Source organism: Macrotis lagotis, chromosome 5 (assembly GCF_037893015.1).
Source record: "Macrotis lagotis isolate mMagLag1 chromosome 5, bilby.v1.9.chrom.fasta, whole genome shotgun sequence".
Lineage (NCBI taxonomy): Eukaryota > Metazoa > Chordata > Mammalia > Peramelemorphia > Peramelidae > Macrotis > Macrotis lagotis.
This window is the reverse complement of record NC_133662.1, coordinates 106,874,824-106,896,394: the sequence shown is the minus strand read 5'-3', so window position 1 is coordinate 106,896,394 and position 21,571 is coordinate 106,874,824. Positions and strand designations below refer to the sequence as shown.

Below are 21,571 nucleotides of genomic sequence, written 5' to 3'. Positions count from 1 at the left end.
AACACAAACATATATTCTAAATATACATAAATATTCATATATGTGTATATTTATATGCATGTTCTAAATGTGCATAAATGTTCATATGTGTATTTTAAATATATATGTAGTCTAGATATAAATATATTCTAAATATACATAAACATATACATACAGCCTAAATATACATAAATATCCATATATATGTGTATATTCATATGTATTTCTAAATGTATGTATTCTAAATATACATATTCTAAACATATGTAAATATCCATATATTCATATGCATATTCTAAATATACATGTGTATTCTAAATATACATAAACATATACATATATTCTAAGTATGTGTCCAATCTCTTTAAATATATCATTTGCACATGAATATATATACACCTCACTTTAAATAGAGCCTTAATCATATATGTATATAAAAATTCATATATAGTTTACATGTATGTGTATATCTATCTATCTATCTATTTTCCCAGGCGGGAAAACTCATCGTCCTGGGTTCAGCTTTGACCTCAGACACTTACTAAGGAGTCCCTTCATCCTGTTTGCCTCAGTTTCCTCACCCGTAAAATGAAGTGGAGAAAGAAGTGCAAAGCACCGCAGTCTTTTTTGTCAAGGCCCGAAAAGGCCCACGCGGCGGCTGCACCCCCCCTCGGGGTTCGCGTTGCGTGCCGCGCGCTGACCCCCTCGGCCGCCCGGCTGCGTGCCACACACTCGCGGCCACAGCGCAGCGGCTCGCACGAGCTCGCCCGTACACCCGCCCCCACCTCCTCCACCGGATCCTTTCCTGTTTCCCCAGCGCACGTGGGGGCTTCCTAACTCGGGGCTCCGGGGTTCCGCGCGCGGCGTAGGGGCCCTGGGGTCCGGCTCGCGCCCCTTCTCGCCCCGCCCCCTCCGGCGCGCGAGCCGCGTGACCCGTGACGTCATCCGCCCGCGCCGCCGCGGACTGGCGCCGCAGTGTGGGGCCGGAGGGCTCCGGGCCGTAGCCTTGCCGGGGGGGGAAGCTCGCAGTTTCCGGGAGAACGCAAGTACGGAAGTGGCCCCCCGCCGGGGTGGTCCTCCGACCCCACCCCCGTGCCGGCGTCTTTTGCGGCTGCGCGAGCCCGAGCCGGGCAGGGTCTCAGGTAACCGTCCCTGCTCCCTGCCCCTTGGCACCCCTCCCCCACCGCGGGGCTTCCTCTTCCGACCCGACCGGAGTCCTGGGCGCGGGGGGGGGAGGGGAAGCGGCGCCCCCGCCGCCGGAAACCGAGGGGAGGAGAGGGGCAGGTGGGGGGCGCCCTCCCCGAGGGCGTGGCAGCGCCGGGCCCCTCCCCCCGCAGGTTTGTGCCCGGCTGGGGCGGGGGCTCCCAGGCCCCGGGGTTCTGGATGTGGCCCTAGAGGGAGAGGAAATGCACCCCTTAACCCCCCAGTTCTTTAGCACTCGGGGGGGCCCCCGGACTCGGTTCCTCTGGTGATTCTTGATGGCGGCTCTGCCCCGAGGCCCCTTGGGTGCCGGGCGGCCCCCCAGACAGGCGTGAAGGCCAGGGTCAGGAGGACCACACAGGGCGCGTGTGCCCACCAGGCACCCCCCGCAGAGGTGGAGACTTCATGCAGCCCACCGCAGAACACGCAGCCCCGGGCAGGACCCTTCGCCAGTGGCCATGCCACTTGTGCGCCACTCCACTTGGGGTGATAGGAACAAGCCTTCGCATGAATCGATTGATCTATTAATTAAACAGCGAGTTTGGGGTATTTCTAAAGAAGAACAAAGTCTGAAATTCAGGTCAGCTAGCAAATGCTAAGGGCCTGCTTCGTTCCGGGGCACTTTTCTCCGTGCTGGGATAACAAAGAAAGGCAAAAAGCAGTCTTTGCTCTGAAGGAGTTAACAAGTCTAACACGGAAATATCACAAATTTTTTTAGTTGTTTTTTTTTAACAAGGCAATGGGGTGAAGTGGCTTGCCCAAGGCCACACAGCCAGGTAATTATTAAGTGCTGAGGCCCGATTTGAACCCAGGTACTCCTGACTCCAAGGCCACACAGCCAGGTAATTATTAAGTGCTGAGGTCCGATTTGAACCCAGGTACTCCTGACTCCAAGGCCGGTGCTCTAGCCACCCTAGAAATATCATATATAAAGGATAAATTAATAGTAATCTTGGAGAACAAACTTAAGGACTGAGAAGGCATCTTGTAAAAGATGGAATTTTACAGATAAGACAACCCAGGAAAATAGGTTAAATGACTTGCTTAGGATCACTCTTCTTCTGGTTGGGACTTAAAAGAAGCTAAAAGACAAGAGATGGGGAGGAAGAATTTTTTTAGACTTGAGGAATGCCAGTGAAAATACTTGAAGTTGGGAGAAAGGAGGCCACTGTCAACAGATCAAAGAATCAGTGGAGGACATTAAAGTGTAAGAAGACTGGAATAGTAGGAAAGGGCCAAGTTTTGAAGGGTTTTGAAAGTGAAACAGATGATATTATATTTTTTCTTGTAGGTGATAGGGAGGCACTGGTATATGGGGTATCATGGTCACACCCATCTTTAGTTCTTTAGGAAGATCAGTGAGTGAAGGATGAACTAGAGGGCAAAGATATTTTAGAAATGAACCTGCAGACTATTGGCAATAATCCAAGTATGAGATCTTGAGGGCTTGGACCCACATATGAGAGGATAAAATTGTAGGTAAAATTGAGAGTATTTGACATTTTGTTGAATATGGGAGATTGAGGAACTGATGATCTGTAGGTTTCAAGTGCTATTCTTTTTTGCTGTCGACTTTTTTTTTTTAATAAATTACTACAGAAGTCATGTTGTAAAAGTAAATATAATCTTCCCCAAAAAAGAGGCACCCCAAGAAAAATAAAGTGTGTGTGGGGGGGAAGAGTATGCTTCAGCAGGATACCATCAGCTCTTAGGAGTGGATAGCACTGTTTATCATAAGTCCATCAGAGAAATTGCTTCACTGGTTTTTTTTTCCCCCACAGTTGCTATTGCTATTTCCTTCCATCCTTGTTCCTCCTACGCCCATTTATTCTATTCTCTCTTTCCTTTCACCCTGTCCCTCCTCAATAGTGTGCCAAGTCTGACTATCCTCTTCCAGGTTCTTCCCTCTCTTCCACATCCCCTGCCCCTCCCCCATCCCCCATTCCTCTCCTATTTTCTTCTAGGGTAAGATAGATTTCTATATCCAATTGAGTGTGTGTGTGTGTGTGTTTGTGTGTGTGTGTGTGTGTGTGTGTGTTAGTACCCCTCTGAGCTCCTTCTGATGAGAGTAAAGGCTCACTCACTCCCCCTTACCTTCCCCCTCTTCCACTCCATTGCAAAAACTTTTTCTTGCCTTTTTTATGTGAAATAACTTGACCCATTCTTTTTCTCCTTTTTCTATCTCCCAAAAATATACCTTCAAATTCATCTCCCTTATGTGCTTTGTCTATATCTCTATATATCTCTATATATCTCTCTCTCTATATAATATGCATATATTCCTAATTAATGAGAAAGTTCATATGAGTTATCAGTGTCATCTTCCCATGCAGGAAAACAAGCAGTTCAGCATTATTAAATCCCTCATAATTAGTCCTTCCCATCCATCTTCTTTATGCTTCACCTGAGTCCTATACTTCAAGATCAAACTTTCTGTTCAGCTCTGGTCATTTCAACAGGAAAATTTTAAAGTCCCCTGTTTTATTGAATGTCCATCTTTTCCCCTGAAAGAGTATATTCAATTTTGCTGGGTAGTTGCATTTTTGGTTATAATACAAGCTCTTTTGTCTTCTGGAATATCATATTCCAAGTCCTATGAGCCCTTAATGTAGATGCTGCTAAATCTTGTGTTATCCTGACTGTAGCTCCACAATATTTGATTGAAGTGTTTCTTTCTGACTGTTTATAATATTTTCTTCTTGAGAGTTATGAAATTTGGCTATAATATTTCTGCCAGTTTTCATTTGGGGTTCTCTTTCAGGAGGTGATGGATGAATTCTTTCAATCTCTATTTTCCCTCTGCTTCTAGGATATCAGGGCAGTTTTTCCTGGATTATTTCTTGAAAAATGAAGTCTAGGCTTTTTTTTTTGTCATGATTTTCAGGTAGTTCAAAAATTTTTAAATTATCTCTCCTGCACCTCTTTTCCAGATCAGTTGTTTTTCCAATGAGATATTTTACATTTTCTTCTATTTTTTTATTCTTTTGTTTTTTTTATTATTTCTTGATTTCTCACAAAATCATCAGCTTCCCTTAGCTTCATTCTACTTTTGAAGGAATTACTTTCTTCAGAGAGTTTTTGTATCTCCCTTTTCCATCTGGCCAATCCTGCTTTTTAAGTCATTCTTCTCATTGGCCTTTTCTACTGCTTTTTCCATTTGACCCAAACTGGTTTTTTTAAGATGTTATTTTCTTCAGTCTTTTTTTTTTTTTTTTTTTTTTGGTAATTCCTTCACCAAGCTGCTGACATGGTTTTCATGATTTTCTGTCATTGCTCTTATTTCTCTTCCCAATTTTTCCTCTATCTTCCTTGATTTTCAAAATCTTTTGAGCTCTTCCATTTCCATAGCCTGAGACCAATTCATATTTTTCTTGGAGTCTTTGGATATAAAAACTTTGACTTCGTTATGTTCTGAGTGTGCATTTTGATTCCCCCATAAGACCAAAGCAATTATCTATGTTGGACTTTTTTTTTTCTGTTGTTTCCTCATTTTCTCGACCTATAATTTGATTTTAGCTCTTTGTTAAGATGGGACTCTGTTCCCACAGTGGGGGGATGAACTGTTCTAAGCTTTTAAGGATTTTTACAGCTTTTTTTGCTGCCCCTCCCCCATTTCATTTTCTCCAAGGTCTTATGAGACTGACTGTTCTCCTGGCCTCTGCTCCAGTCTCCCCTTTGCCCTGGAACCGTGAGGAGAGTCCCTGTTCTCCTGTGGCCCCAGACTGCAACCTGGATCTGAGTATGGGCAAAGCAACAAGAGTCCTGCCTCAGGGACAGCAAAGAACAAAGAAACCTCTGCAATTTCCCCTTATCCCCTTACTGTCTGTGGGCTTAGTGCTCTGGACACAGCTGCTAGTGGCTCCCCAGGCTTGCTCCTGATTCCTTGGAGTTGGGGCTGTGCTGAGACCTGTGCTGGACTGGGTTCTGTTCTTACTCTGGTGCAGCAGTTTTCTTGCTGAGTTTCCAAGCTGAGAAATCTGGAAACCACCATTGCTGCCATGGACTCAGGCCCCCCCCCCCCCCCCCCCCCCCCCCAGGGACCCAGGCACCCCTGGTCGGTCCTGGATTACTGGAGCTATTTTTTCAATTTCATGCAAATATAGTTTTTTCTTTTTTTTCCTCACAATAGTCATGTTTTAGTAAAAGTAAACATAATCCCCACCCCCCACATAAAGAGAAACCTCAAAAAAATAGAAAAGGGGAAAAAATGTGTTTAGTCCATATTCAGATACCATCATCTCTATCTTTGGGATGGATAGCATTCTTTTTTTTTTTTTAAGAATTTTGCAAGGCAAATGGGTTTAAGTGGCTTGCCCAAGGCCACATAGCTAGGTAATTATTAAGTGTCTGAGGCAGATTTGAACTCAGGTACTCCTGACTCCAGGGCTGGTGCTCTATCCACTACGCCACCTAGCCACCCCACTATGCCACCTAGCCGCCCTGATAGCATTCCTTTATCATAAGTCCTTCAGAAAAATAGTTTCAATATTTTTTCCCACAGTTGTTATTGCTAGTTGAATTTCCCTCCATCCTAGTCCCCCCATCCCCATTTATTCTATTCTCTCTCTCCTTTGACCCTGTCACTCCTCAAAAGTGTGTTGATTCTGACTATCCTCTCCCATGATCTTCCCTCTCTTCTATCACTTACCTTACTCTTCTATCGCTCCCTCCCTCCATCCTCTTTCTTCCATCTCTTTCCTTTTTTCCTCTAGGGTAAGATATTTTTCTATACATAATTGAGTACATATGTTATTTACTCTCTGAGCCACTTCCTCTATTTTTTTTTTATGTTTTTGCAAGGCAAATGAGGTTAAGTGACTTGCCCAAGGCCACACAGCTAGGTAATTATTAAATGTCTGAGGCCAGATTTAGGGCCAGTGCTCTATCCACTGCGCCACCTAGCTGCCCCTCTGAGCCACTTCTAAGGAGAGTGAAGACTCAGTCACTCACCTTCACCTTCCCCCTCTTCCACTCTATTGGAAAAGCTTTTTCTTGCCTGTTCATGTGAAATAACCCATTCTACCTCTCTTTTCCCTTTCTCATCCATTAACTCCATCTTTTTAATATATCTTGAAGTTCCTTCTATGCCTTCTCAAGTACTATTCTTTTTTTTGTTTTGTCTTTTAGATTTTTCAAGGCAATGGGGTTAAGTCAAGTACTATTCATACCAATAATAGGGAGGTAGGAAGAGGAAAGAGAGTGGGGGGAGGATACGATGAGTTAAATTTTGATTATATTTAAGATAATCATCAATATGCTTAATATTTGAGATTAGCATTGGGAGAAAAGTTGAGTTGGACTAGTAAATCTGAGAGTCATCTGCATAAGGATGAAAACTGAAACCCTGGGAGCTGAGCTGATGAGCTCATCAAGTGAAAGAGTATAGAGGGAGAAAAGAGAGCCTAGGAAAGAATCTCGAAGGATACCCACAATGACTGGAGGTGACTTGGCTAAAAAAGGAGACAGTGATTTGAAGAGAACTAGGAGTTAATAGTGTCTGTTTTCAGGGACCCCCTCCCCCATAGCAATCTCATTTCCTCCAAGGTCTTATGAGAGACTGACTGCTCTCCTGGCCTGTGCTCCAGTCTCCTCTGTGCCCTGGAACCATGAGAAGAGGAGGGTGGTTGACAGTATCAAAGACTGCAAAAAGGTCAAGAAGGAAGAGTACTGAAAAAAGGATCATTAAATTTGGCCACTGAGAGTTCATTAGGCATTTTGGAGAGCAAATTTTCAGTTGAATGAAGTGAGAAATTGGACAGCAAAAGTTAAGAGAAGAATGGAAGTGGACACATTTAATTTTGGACTGTGTTTTCATGGAGATGAAAAGGTGGAAGGCATGGTGGATGGGCATGGTCGTGGAATAGGATCATTTGTTCCCATAGAAGGTTCAGTTGGCCATGAAAAGGAACTCCTTTTCATATGAGACAGGCGAGGGGAAATAATGCCAGGAGGCATTTGAGTGAAATGAAGTAAGAGGGAGGGGAGAAGAGGGAGCTTTAAACAAATGGTCTCTCTTTTTCCCCAATGAAACACAGCAGAGAGAGAGAGAGAGAGAGAGCACATTTTCTGACTATAGGGCAATGTGTTAAGTGTAAATACAATATAAGGAAAAAAAAGAACAAAACACTTACTCTGATGGGGGAGGACAATACATAAGTGGGAACTGGAGGTAGCTAAGTGGTGCAGTGACTAGAGGGCAGCCCTAGATTCAGGAAGACCCCAGTTCAAATTCAGTCTCAGACACTGGACAAGTCACTTAACTTCTGTCTGCCTCAAATTTCCTACACTACTGCCACAATAGTGATGATAATGGCACCTACCACTCAGGGTCGTTATAAGGATCAAAGATGTTTGTCAAGTGCTAGCAGAATGCCTGACATAAACATAGAAAATGTTTGTTCCTTCCTTTCCCCTGAAAAAAGATTATTGGATTTAGCAGTTATAAGGGGGCATTAATTTAAAAGAAAAGAGGTCAATGGAAACCTTGGAGAGATAGCATTGGTTACCTAATTCTAGTACTATCACTGCTTCAGTTGTATTCCATGACTCACTGGTACTTCTGCTAATCTTTTGAACCTGTTCATGTGGTGGAGCTAGAATATGCTAGTGAATTAAATCTCAAAACACTCTTGTGAGGAGGAATGAATGTTTCGACAAGTTTAGACCCATATTTTCCCCTCCTTTTACCTTATTATAATTTGTCTTTTTTTATACTTTCACTGCTGTTACTTTTTAAAAATTTATTTGTCCAAATACATGTAAAGAATTAAATATATTTCCATATCAATCATATGAAAGAAAAATCAGAAAAAAAAGAAAAGACACGAGAGGGAAAAAACATAAAACTAATTTTAAAAATTGAAAATAGTAAGCTTTGGTTTGCATTCAGACTCCATAGTTCCATCTCTGGATTCCACTACTACTTCTTTTAAATCAATAACCAATTTGATTTTAATGATTTGATAAGTCATTTTGTTTGATATTCAGTTCAGTTTTGCCTATTAGCCTGTATAAATAATTTGTAAACTGAGATAACCCAATTCTCTCATCTCTCTTGTCTCTAAAGGAATGTAAAATAAATTATTTCAAAATTTCCTCAATTGCTATTAATATTCTTCCAATTTCTATTTTAAGTATGTTTTTACTACTTGGTACTTTTATATATCTTGTAGGGATTTGACTCATTTACTCTCTTTACTGTTTTCAGCATATCTTTGGTCAAAGAAAAACTTCAGTCTATATGTGCTGCCTTATCCACTGGAAGAATGACAGATGACAAAGATGTACTCCGAGATGTGTGGTTTGGACGAATACCAACCTGTTTTACACTCTATCAGGATGAGATAACCGAAAGAGAAGCAGAACCTTATTATGTAAGTTTGTTAGTGCTACTGACATCTCTCTCTCTCTCTCTCACACACACATACACACACACAAATATTCACACACATTGTATTCTGAATTTTAGGCTTAACTCTGCCAGAAACACTTTTTTATTACCATAAAACTCTAAATTAAGCATTTGCTAGACTACAAAAAGAAATGTCCAAATTGGCAGTCTCTGCCCTTCCCCCACCCCAACTTCCAATGCCCCTAGACATCTCTCCCTCTCCCAAAGCAATTTAAGGTAATGTTTAATAGCAATATTGATCAAAGAAAAAGTTTTGTATTGAAATATAGAACAAAAAAAATCTCTAACAGTAATCACTTAATTTTAACTAAAACTATTCAAGTTGTTTCCTTGACTCTCTAGGTTTGAAAAAGTTTCCTATTAGTCATCAGTGTATTTTTAAAAGTAAGTTTTTATTGATGTCTTTTCTTTTTTTTGACATAAGTCTAGTTTCTCCTTCTCCTTCTCCCTACCAGAAAACTATCCCAGGTAACAAATAGAAGAAAAAATACATGCCCTTCCCTCTCTCCCTACCTTTCTATTCCTTTTCCTTTCCCCAATAATTTACTGGTGTCCTGTTTTCCCTCAAGTCGTCCAGTATTGATTATTGTTACCTGTTGTCATTTCTGTCAGTTTTCAGGGCATAAAAAAGTAAAACCTTAGGTTTGTTTTAATTTTAATTTCTCTTATTAGTATTTTGAAACATTATTCTTTATGGTTGTTAATGGTTTGCAGTTCTTTTGGGGGAAAATCTCTTTTCATCATTTATCTGTTGTGGAGTTTCTTTTGCAAATTTATCTATCTGCTGACTATTTATATAGCTAATTGTTTATGTATCTTGGTTGTCCTATCCTCTGAGAAAAATGGTACAAATCGTCTTTCAACTGCTTTCCTTATTATTTTAAGGGTATTTATTTTATTTTTGCAGAAGTCTCATGTAATCAGCTGGCTGTTTTATTGTTTGTAATTATTCTGTCCTTTGGTTAAGTACTTCTACCCATAGCTATGAGAAGTTTATGCCCAATTTCTTTCTTAAAGAAAGAAACCAACTAAAAATATTTTGAATTATGACCGAATTGGAATTACTTTTGTTATTTTATTTAGTTATCTTTATGAGTTCCTAGACTTGTAAATTATTTATTTTTCTGAGTTATATTATTGACTGAAAGACAGTAATCCTTTGCATCTGGAATATCATGTTTGGAAAAACTCTGCTCCTTTGTAGTGGTGGATGTTAGTTAAATTGTGTGTGAGTGAACCTAACTGTGACTCCTGGGTACTTGAATTCTTTCTCTCTGGCTACTTATGCTGTTATTTCTTTGATCTAGAAGCTCTGGATTTTTATTATAATATTCCTAGGACTTTTCATGTAGTGAGTTTCAGGCAGTGATTGGTAGATTCTTATCTGAGGAATTTTCTTTTAAGATTTCTTGAAATACAACATTTATGTTCTTTTTGGTCATGGCTTTCAGGAAGCCAATGATTGTTAATTCTTTTTCTCCTAGATCTTTTTTTTTCCCAGTTCAATTGTTTTTACTATGAGATAACCTTTTCTTCAGTTTTTTTTTTCAGTCTTTTGACTTTCTTTTAATATGTCTTTTTGTCTTATGGAGTCATTAACTATTTGGTCAGTTCTAATTTTCAGGGAGTTTATTGCTTGGGCAAAGCTGTTAATTACCTTTCTAATGATTTCTTCTGTAGCTCTCATTTGTTTTCCATTTTTTCCCCTCCAGAATTCTTATTTAATTTATGAAAATATTTTTATTTTTAGACTACAAAAAGAAATGTCCAAATTGGCATAGTCTCTGCCCACCTCAACTTCCAGTGCCCCTAGACATCTCTCCCTCTTCCAAGGCAATTTAAGGTAACATTTAATAGCAATATTGATCGAAGAAAAAGCTAAAACCTTCTTTAGTTCATCCAGGAGTTCTAGTTGAACCTGTGCCCAAGATTTTTTTTTTTAAGGTTTTGTACATATTTTTTTCAGGCATTCTGTTCTGGATTTATATCTTAAGCATTCCTTTCACCATAATGACTTTTTATGGTGGGATTCTTTTTAAAATGTTTCTTTAGGCCAGCCCCCTTCCTGATTTTAGCTTAGGGACAGGGTCATGTATATTTCTCGAGGAAAGGTCAGATCTGTAGCTTTCTTGGGGTGAATGTTATGTTATTCCTGACTCTTGCATACAGCACAGGCTGGGAACCTGCAAGGTTTCAGTGTTCCCAAAATATTTTGAGCTAGAGCAAAGTCTAATTGTTCTTGTTTTCCTTTTGGTCTAAACTCTTCAAGTTCTTGACCTTGGATTTGATCTGAGCAATGGTAAACTGCAACTATACTTTGCCACTATCAGCCATCTGGGAACTGGACTCCAGCCAGCCTTTTTAGAATTATATTTGTTCTTTGTTACCCATTCTTTAGTCTAGCCTAACTCGTATCCTTTTCTCAGTATCACATATGCCCTCTTTATATCTTTGCACAGTTTATTCTTCACAACAGGAGTTTACTCATAACTTACCCCTCTCTCTGTCTTTTAGAATCCCTAGTTGAGCTTAAGTTCTACCTCCTACATGAGTCCTTTCCTTTTTTTTTTTTTAAGGTTTTTTGCAAGGCAATGGGGTTAAGTGGCTTGCCCAAGGCCATACAGCTAGGTAATTTTTAAGTGTCTGAGGCCGGGTTTGAACCCAGGTACTCCTGACTCCAGGGCCTGTGCTCTATCCACTGTGCCACCTAGCCACCCCTTGAGTCCTTTCCTGATGGTACCATTGATGCCCCTTAGCTAACTAGATTGATTAATGTTACCATCAACAGAAAAGAGAAATTTGGGAGGAGAGATAGATTTTATGGGACAGGGAATTGATTCACATTTTTGCATTCTCAGTTTGATATTCCATTAGAACATCCAGGTGAAAATGTCTCAATAGGCAATTGAAATGTGAGAGTGGATATCATGGCAGAAATCAGGATTGTATGTACAGATTTAGACTGGATATATGGCTTTGGTAGTAACACAGAATTTGAGAATTGGAATGTCTTTGTCTTTCAGTGTCAAAGCAAGGTGGCTAGGTGGCACATTGGATAGAGCACTGGCCCTGGAGTCAGGAGTACCTGAGTTCAAATCTGGCCTCAGATACTTAATAAATACCTAGCTGTGTGATCTTGGGCAAGCCATTTAATCTCATTGCCTTGCAAAAGAAAATTTTTTCAAGGCCAAAGCAAACACAGAAGGAGTCTCTAATATAACATACTTAATAAGTGTTCATTCACTATATCATCTCCCCTGAGGCTATGAAGCTGCAGAAGTGAATGAGATGACCAAGGAAGGGGCAGATTTGGTATGAGTGGAGAAGGAGGGATAATGGTAGAATTTTGGGGTACATCTACATGTATAGGAAAGAACATAAATCAGTGGCGAAAAAAAGTTTGAATCAGTTTCATGGAAGCTGAGGAAAGAAAAAATAGTTGAAAGAGTTTCATAGAAACTGAGGAAAGACAGTTTCAAGAAGGTAGCAGTGTTCTACAGTGTTAAGCACTGAGGATTGGTAGAAGATGAGAACTGAGAAAAGGGTATTAAATTTAGCATCTCAGTCTCTTGAGATGGTAGTGAGACATATTTTCAAGTTTTAAGGGACTGATTGAGAGAATGATGAGAGAACAAATATAGTGAGGGAAAAGGCTACTTTTTTGAATAATTAATGTTAAACACTTTATAGTGCTTTAAATAGTCTCTCCTTAGTATTAATTTTCCATTGGGCAATGCTTTTGAGACAGTATTTCCAAAAACTATAATCTCTTTTTCCCTTATAAGGCAGAAATACTGAAAGGGTATTGATAATTTTCAACAATGATCAAACATGATTGCTGAGGAACAATGATGAAGAATGTTATCCATCTCCTGATAAATACATTTTGAATTAAATATGATGAACAAGATCCATTTTGGGATATGGCCAATGTGGGAATTTATTTTGCTTGATTATTTTTTTGTTTTCTTTGGGAATGGGAGGAGAAGTATGATAGAAAAAACAAAGTCTTGGAAATATTTCATTAAAAACAAAACAAAAGAAAACATGTAGGCTATAATTGGCTAGAATTTGGGGAAAAAATGGGCTATTTGTCAAAGGTATGCTTATTATTTAATGAGACCTGTAGTTTTCATGATGAAGAATTAACAGTGTGACAAAGTCCTATGAACTCAGTGTCAAGTTGTGTAAAACCAAGTGATTGCAGCAAAGGATTACATTGCATAGCAAAAAAGAAAACAGATGGCAAAAAAATATATTCTATATATTATAATATTTATAAATATATATATATTTCTGAAAAAGGAGAAAAGGGAAGTACCTTCTGTTCTTTCACATTATCTCTGCTAAAGTTTTTATCTTATGCAGCAACCTTAAATGTTTATATTAAAGATTTTCCCTAACATTTCCCAGTGGACCCCACTAAAGACTAGACTTGTAGAGTTTCTTAAGAAGAATGGAATCATTAGTTGCTAGTAGTTAATTATGGCAAACTGTAAATGGAATGCCATGTAGCCTAAGACAGTAACAAGACCTTCATCTATGACTTTAATTCATCTCTTTTCCCCTGATCCTAGTTATCAAAAACTCTGCCCTTCCTTTCTCAGTTTTCATTAAGGTAATTGAGTTGATTATATCATCTACTTTTGTTGCCCAAACTGTTTTAGAACTCTTCTGTCTTTTCCTTTGAATCTGCTCTGCTCACAATTGCTAGGATAAATTTTTTTTTAGATTTTTTTTTTGCAAGGCAAATGCGGTTAAGTGGCTTGTCCAAGGCCACACAGGTAATTATTAAGTGGCTGAGGCCAGATTTGAACCCAGGCACTCTTGACTCCAGGGCCGGTGCTCTATCTACTGTGCCACCTAGCCGCCCCTAGGATAATTTTTTAAAACATTGTTTTCATTTTTGTTAATTCTCAAATGAATCCATAACTATTGCTTATGCAATTTATTAGCTTCAACATACTTCTCTCTTCCTTAATCTTTTCCTTTTTTGATATTTATTTTATATGCTCAGTTATATTTTAATTCATAAACACTATCTCTTTGTGTCTTCCGTATGACATCATATGAATATATGATAAATGTTATTGACTTATTGACATCACTTGGTAAACATCAGAACAGTATTGTTTCCATTCAGTTAATTTTATTTAACTTAAGTAAATCATCTTAAATTTCAGTACATTTTGGTGGAAGATCTGTTTAAAATCATTTGATACTAGATAAATTATATATATTTATCTTATTTGGGGGGAAATAGTTTTAAGAAATGTTACTGATTCAGATCAGTGTGTCTTGTGGCACATAAAAATAGCTTAAATACTTATTGATTGAATTTTTTGGTTTTTATATTAGTAAGTTGAACCCTGCCTACTTCTACCTGCATTAAATGTTGCACAAGTATTTTCAATAAATAATTTCTGTAGTGTACTTGTCCAAAGTACAAATTTTATTCATTACTAGAAACCTTAAAATGGCTAATACAATAGTTTTTATTATCTGAAAATAATAATTGTAGATTGTAGATAAAATTGTAGATAAATTGTAGATAAAATTAGACAAAGAAATAAAGTAGAATGATTTTACTTTTAATTATTCAGAAACCTGTTTAGTGCTTTTGAAAAAAATCAAGCAAATAAAATACAGTTCTAAAAATTTTCCTTTCAGTTGCTTTTACCAAGAGTAAGTTACTTGACGTTGGTTACTGACAAAGTGAAAAAGCACTTTCAGAAGGTTATGAGACAAGAAGACATTAGTGAGATATGGTTTGAATATGAAGGCACACCACTGAAATGGTGAGTGAATTATTTTACATTATGTATTTTTATTTTTATAAAATTCAATGCAGTGGAAAAAATTGTAATCACAGCAAATTCCTTAAAAGATTGTTACCAGGAGGCGGCTAGGTGGCGTAGTGGATAAAGCACCGGCCCTGGAGTCAGGAGGGCCTGAGTTGAAATCTGGCCTCAGACACTTAATAATTACCTAGCTGTGTGGCCTTGGGCAAGCCACTTAACCCCACTGCCTTGAAAAAAAAACTAAAAATGAATGAATGAATGAATGAATGAATGAATGAATGAATGAATGAAAATCAAAATTAATTTGCATCCATAAGGAAGGGGGGTATGATAAATTGTAAGGAGAACCAATAGAGTGCAGGGTCATAGAAATAAATAAAAGAAAGATGGTCAAGAAGGATGGGGGAATCATCCATGTCAAAGCTGCCAAGAAATCAACGACAATAAGAGCTAATCAGAGACTACTCATTGGGCAGTTTGAAGGTCATTAACCTTCAAAAGAACAATCCAAATTGAAAAGAGTCAAGGAATGAATGGATGGTGAGAAAGTGAAGACAATAAGTGTAGACAAGACTTTTTTATAAATTTGACATTTGAAGAAGGGATATCAGTTGGATACTATTTTTGAATAGGAGGGTTAAAAAGGTTGAAAGATGGAGTTTTTATTTTAAAGATAAAGGAGACTTGAGCCTGTTTGTAGGATGTAAGAGTAAAAAGTTGTTGATAAGATGAGATTAAAAATGTTTGAGTGGATGATTGATAGGGCTAGATAGGCAAGTGGGCCTTGTGATTGAATGCAGGAAGAGTTTATTTTGGTAAAGAAAAGGATGACCTTTCCTCCAACACTGGAAATGAATAAGACAATTATGATATAACCAGATAAATGAGTTTCAGTATACCTTCCAAGATAAACTAAATGAACCAATCAAATATTCTTTACACAGGGAAAATAGAACTAACTAATCAGAGAAATATTAATCACTCATGGGTAGGTCAAACCAACATAATAATTATATAAATTACTTTACTTAAACATTGCCATACCAATCAGACTAGAAAAGGATTACTTTGTATTGCTAGAAAAATTCATAACAATTTATCTGGAGGAGCAAAAGGTCAAAAATGTCAAAGGAATTAAAAAAAAGTGAGAAAGAAGAGGGCCTGGAAGTACCAGATCTCAAACTATACTACACAGCACATACTAGTTAAGAGATTGGTCAGTGGAACATATTAAGTACACAGAATACAGAAGCAAACAAGCATGGTAGCCTACTTTTTGATAAACCCAGACATTCCAGCTTTGGAGGCTAGAACTTGCTGTTTAACAAAACTGTTGGGAAACTGGAAAACAGTTTGGGAGAAATCAGATAATAAAGAAAAATATTTCTCACTGAATACCAAGATAAGTTTGAGAGTAGATTAAGAACAAGAGCCATTCCTCAAATGATAAATGATCAAAGCATAAGAATAGACAGTTTTCAGATGAAGAAATACAAGCTTATCGATAGCCATGTGGAAAAAATGCTCTAAATAGCTAATAATTACAGAAAATTCAAATTCAAAGTTTTGGGACAGCTAGATGGAGCAGTGGCCTCAGACACTTAATAATTACCTAGCTGTATGAACTTGGGCAAGTCACTTAACCCCATTGTCTTGCAAAAACATAAAGTAAAAACAAAAAAACTCTTGAGGTTTCACAAATCCATCAGATTGTTAAAGTTGATAAGAAAGGAAAAAGGAGAAATGCTGAAGGGCTGTGGAAAAACAGTCACATTAATACACTGTTTGGTGTAGCTATGAACTTGTCTAGCTATTCTGGAAAACAATTTGGAACTCCATCCAAAAAGGTAACAAAATATACATACCCTTTGACCCAATGATACAGTATAATGACCATAACAACTACCTATTGCTGGGTCTATACCTTAAAGCAAAGAAAGAGGAAAAGAGGAACATATGTGCAAAAATGTTAAAAGCAGCTCTTTTATGGTAGCACAGGACTGAAAACAGGAGTGTCTTTAAATTGGGAAATGACTAAACAAAATTGTCATATATGATTGTGATGGAATATTATTGTGCTGTAAGAAATGCTGAAGGGGAATGTTTCAGAGAAATTTGAGACTTATGTGAACTGACTCAGAAGAAAGTGAACAAAACCAGGAGAATAATTTATGTATTAATAATAATATTTTAAAGCAAACAACTTTGAAAAACTTGCAAACTCTGATGAACACAGTGATGGACTACCAATGCCAAATTTTGCTTATGTACAAAACAGGATTTTGTACTTTTTGCTGTCTCAGTTGGGGAAGGTGGAAATGGAGGGAGAGAATTTGAATCTTACTTTTAAAATATCAGTGTTTTTTTTAAAGAGAAAGTACATTGGTAATGGTCATAGGGAATAACAATACAAACCATAATGTGATAACCTTTATCTATCACAAAAAAGAAACAAACCTGAACTTACTTTTGCATAAAAGGTGGTTCATTTATGTCACTTATGTTCCCTTATTGCACTTATGTGCAATTTGATCCATATACTTTAAGAAAGATATGAAGAAGCTATAGAAAGTTAGAGAAGTTAAATGTAAATATGATAAAATGAGATATAGGCATAGAGCTGCTGCTCAGTGACAGTTTAAGAGTGGGAAATTGAAAATTGAGAAAAGATAGAAAATGTATAATTAAGCCTAGAAAGTGAATTTAAAACTAGATTATGAAGATTTTTTAAAATGCCAAACTGAGGAATTTGTAATTTATCCTAGAGGGCAGCTTCTTGGTGGTGCAGTGGATAGAGCACTGGCCCTGGAGTCAGGAGGACTGGAGTTCAAATGTGGCCCCAGATACTTAATAATTGCCTAGCTGTGTGACCTTAGAAAAGTCACTTAACCCCATTTCCTTAAATAAAAAAAATCTTAAAAGAAAATAGGGAGTCACCAAAATTCTTGAGCAAAGAATGGTCAGATTTCTTTAGGAAGAATTTTTGGACATTAGTTTGGAGGATGAATTAGAGGAGATACTGAAAGCTTGGAGTTTAATTAAGAGGCTACTATAATAATCTGAGAAGATACTATGAAAACTTGAACTACAGTATTAGCTGTCTAAATGGAAAAAAGGAGATGCATATGAGAGGTGTTATGAAGGTAAAATTGAAAAGAATTGGCATCTGATTGATTTTATGTGGGATCAAGAACAAGAAAATAAAAATGAACCTGAATGACTTGAAGAATAGTTATTCTTCCAATAGAAAAAAAGGAAGGTTGAAGAAGTGAGGTTTGGGGGGAGGGTAGCCAGGATGTGAAGTTAAGTTTTGTTTTGCATGTGTTGATTTTATTGGATTTTTTTATTTTTTTTTTTATTTATTTTTTTTTTTTTTGGCTAGGCAATGGGGTTAAGTGGCTTGCCCAAGGCACACAGCTAGGTAATTATTAAGTGTCTGAGGTTGGATTTGAACTCAGGTACTCCTGACTCCAGGGCCAGTGCTCTATACACTGCGCCACCTAGCTGCCCCACATTCTAAGAGGCCTGTGAATCATTATTTGGTAGCCAGTGGATTGGAGCTTCAGGTGGTGATTGGGACCAGATATGTAGAACTGGGAGTTATCTCATAGAAGTGGAGTCTGTGACAGCTAACAGATAATCAAGAAAGAAAAGAGAAATGGACCCAGGATTGTGCCTTGGGTACTATTCATGGTTAGGGGCTGGGATATAGATTTGATCTAGCTGAGAAGAAGCAAACAAGAGTGATAGGAATAGAACTATGAGGGAATAATAGCATCAAGAAAGCTGGGAGAGTAGAGAGAATTCAGGTGAAGAGAAGTGGTCACAATGTTTTAACTTTTGCAGAGAGAATAATTCAGACTGTGTAACCATGGATCTCAAAGTAGCCCAGAAAATTCTTCAGACTTCATTTTAGAGAGAAATAGAGACATAAAGATAGGAACAGTCCAAAACAAAGAGAAAGGTATTTTTCACTTTTTTGTTTTGCCAAAAAATTATAGCTTAAGATAGTGATGTTTGGTCTTTTTCAATCATGTCCAACTCTTTTTGACCCCATTTGGGGTTTTCTTTGCAAAGATATTGGAATGGTTTGTCATTTCCTTTTCCAGCTCATTTTATAGATTAGGAAACTAAGGCAAACAGGCTAAAGTGACTTACCTAGGTCACACAGCTAGTTAGTGTATCTGAAACCAGATTTAAATTCAGGAAGATGAGTCTTCCTGACTCCAAAACTACTAACACTCTTATCTCCTGTGCCATTCAAATGTTCCAGCAAGAGAGAGATAGGGACAAATAAAAGGAAGCTACTGTTAGGCTTAATAAATACTTTTTTGTTTTGTATTATATTGCAAAGAAGCTAGTAATTTTATAGAATTAATTCATTCAAAATGTAGTAAAAGAAATAGTTTGCAAAAGATTTACATACATTACATATCTACAAACCATGAATTTGTTATTAAAGGAAATGGGCTTTTACCTTGAGGTTAAAAACTTGTGTCAGAGATGAAATACTTCAAAGTATTGGATTTGACCTAGAATGACTCTTGGTCCCTGATTACAAGTATCATAGATGAAATAAGTTTTTAGTAAAAAATATCTTGAAGTATAGAGGTTGAAGATGGGAAATAGGAAAAAAAAATACTATTGGCAATTTGTTCCCTAAAAATATGATGATGGGTATAACAGTAGTAACTAGTTTGTAGTGGTTAATCAGTGATACAAAGAGCAGTGTTTTGTTGGATAAAGCCTGGCATTTTTTGCATGCTTTTTTTTTCTTTAATGAATTAGTAGTTTAGGAGGAAATAAAAGAAATAAAAGTCTAAGGTGAAAAGACAAGAGTAGTGGGAAATAAGAGTTGGAAAAAGTTAAGACTGATGGATTTTATAATAATTTGTATATAAAAACATAAATAAATATATCATAGTTGTAAATAAAATATTTAAAATTATCATTTTCATCTTGATTATGCAAAATTATTTTTAAAAAGCCACATACTAAGATATATACAATTATAGTCTTCATTGTTGGAAGGAATAATGATTTATCCTCAAAATAATGAAATTCTAAATCTTAATTAATTGTGAGAACATATATGTATTTCGCATAGGGCATCCAAACAGACAATCGTGATTGGTTGGTAAATTTTGAAACTGACCTAATTAACATAAGAAATAATAGGTTGCTAGTTCACAGCCAGTTGATAAGTCAGCAAATATCCCTCCTTAATTTTGATGTTTTCACGGCTTTAAGGCAAATAAAAAGTAGATTTTCCCCTATTAAAGATGTTGCCAACCCTGTTGTAATAATAGCTTTCATATTTTATAGAGCAATTTTCATTCAACTACCTTGTGAAATTGCTAGTACATTATTACCTCAGTGGAATTCCTAAAATGTTTTTCCACTCTATCATGCTGTTCCTTATATAATACATTGTCAATTTCCTTTTTTTAACTGACTACTAAAACAGAATTTTATTTCAATTGGCCGCTCTCTTCTCTCTAAAAGTGTAGTATTTACAATAATAACTGATTTATTTAGCACTTTAGAGTTCATAAATTTCATTTTATAAATGTACATGTTTATGATGGTTGATCTCCTCTTGAATATATATTAATTGGTTTTATGTCTTCCATGTATCACAGGAAAGTGACTATGGCTGAAAGATATAGTTCTTTCAGGTATCCATTACTTTATAACCACATCTTAAAAGTCTTTTCCTTTTAGGAAACTAATTATGAAAGTGATTAGGTTTTTAAGAGATAAACACAAATATTAAATTTATTTTTATCTCCAAGTAGCCATGAAGAGGACAGTAGTTATCATTCTCTCTCTCTCTATATATATAAAACATCTGTTTTAAAGTTAAGCATTTCCTTATAGTAAAAAAGTCAAGTTTTATAGATTTAAAACATTTTTTCTTTAGGTTTTTTCTCTTTCAATTTCTAGTCACTTAAACTTAATGTAGGTAAATTTTGTAAAGGACTACCCTTCATTTCAGAGTTTAGAGCTTAGCTAAAAATTTCCCCTCTGGGCAGCTAGGCAGTGCAGTGGATAGAGTACTGGCCCCGAAGTCAGGAGGACCTGAGTTCAAATCCAGTATCAGACATTTAATAATTACCTAGCTGTGTGACCCTTGGCAAGTCATTTAACCCCATTGCCTTGCAAAAAAAAAAAAATTGTTTCTCAGTAAATCCTCCTTGATTCAAGGAATAATTAACTGTTTGGGCACATGACACACACTTCTCTTTCTCTGGAAAAGGAAGTAGCTTGTCCCGTGACATTCACAGGGGGAATCTCTCTCTTAGTCATTGCCAACAAGATGCTTTCCAGAATCCTCCTTAATAGATTGATACTTCATCCATGAGATGGTGAGCTACCGCTTCAGAAAGGGCTGAGGAACAGTCTATATGGTGTTTGTTGCCCAACAACTCCAGAAGACATGCCAGAAATAGAATAGAGATCTGTACACAACGTTCATGGCTCTGACCAAGGCTTTTTATACTGTCAGTCAGAAGGGCTTGTGGAAGATCTTGTCAAAATTTGATTGCCCAAAGAAGTTCATCAGTATCGAATGTCAGTTTCATGATGGTATGTTTTCACAGATTTTGGATAATAGATAATGCTCACACTATCCCATTCACCAATGGAGTAAAGCAGGACTCATGCTTTTCAGCATGATGTCAAATGTCTTCAATGAGGGACAAAAATAATATCAAGATCAGCTACAACTAATATTCACTTATTAACTTGAAAAGATTGCAAGCCAAGACTAAAGTGGATGAAAAGATTCATGTGACTTTTTGTTCAAAGATGATTGTATACTCAGTGAAACCTCTGAGGTTGAGATGAAACAGAGTATGGGTTGATCTCTGCTTCTTGGGCTAATTTTGGGCTGAAAAGTAACACCAAGAAAAGAGAGGTAATCACCCAGCCAACAACACTCCATCCATACATGGAGACTTCATTTATATCACATAGAGAAATTTTGAATGCTGTGTATATATTCACTTACCTTGGCAAATTTCTCGGCTTATACACATACATGATGAGATTGACATGTATATTGTCAGAGCTAGCTCAGTGTTTGGGAGGTTTTGAAGAAAAGTGTGGGAGAGAATAGGTATTAGACTGACAACCAGACTGAAAGTCTACAGGGGGTTGTGCTGACCTCATTGTTGCA

At 37.3% G+C, this 21,571-nt stretch overlaps 1 protein-coding gene across 6 annotated transcripts in view; it reads left to right on the top strand.

Annotated features, from left to right (window-relative positions):
- The first annotated feature begins 935 nt into the window (after positions 1–935).
- Positions 936–21,571, top strand: part of ATG5 (autophagy related 5) — a 164,283-nt gene continuing 143,647 nt past the window's right edge. For 2 of the 6 annotated variants that reach the window (XR_012468504.1, XM_074187264.1), the window contains exons 1-3: positions 1,342–1,759; positions 8,387–8,552; positions 14,261–14,388. Coding sequence is in view for 5 of the 6 variants with exons in the window: in XM_074187264.1 (XP_074043365.1) it covers positions 1,638–1,759; positions 8,387–8,552; positions 14,261–14,388 (416 nt within the window). In the remaining variant the exon portion in view is untranslated. Of the gene's footprint in view, positions 1,122–1,192; positions 1,317–1,341; positions 1,760–8,386; positions 8,553–10,344; positions 10,434–14,260; positions 14,389–21,571 lie in introns of those variants that run through there. The other 4 variants (XM_074187265.1, XM_074187266.1, XM_074187263.1 and 1 more) reach the window with 4 other exon arrangements.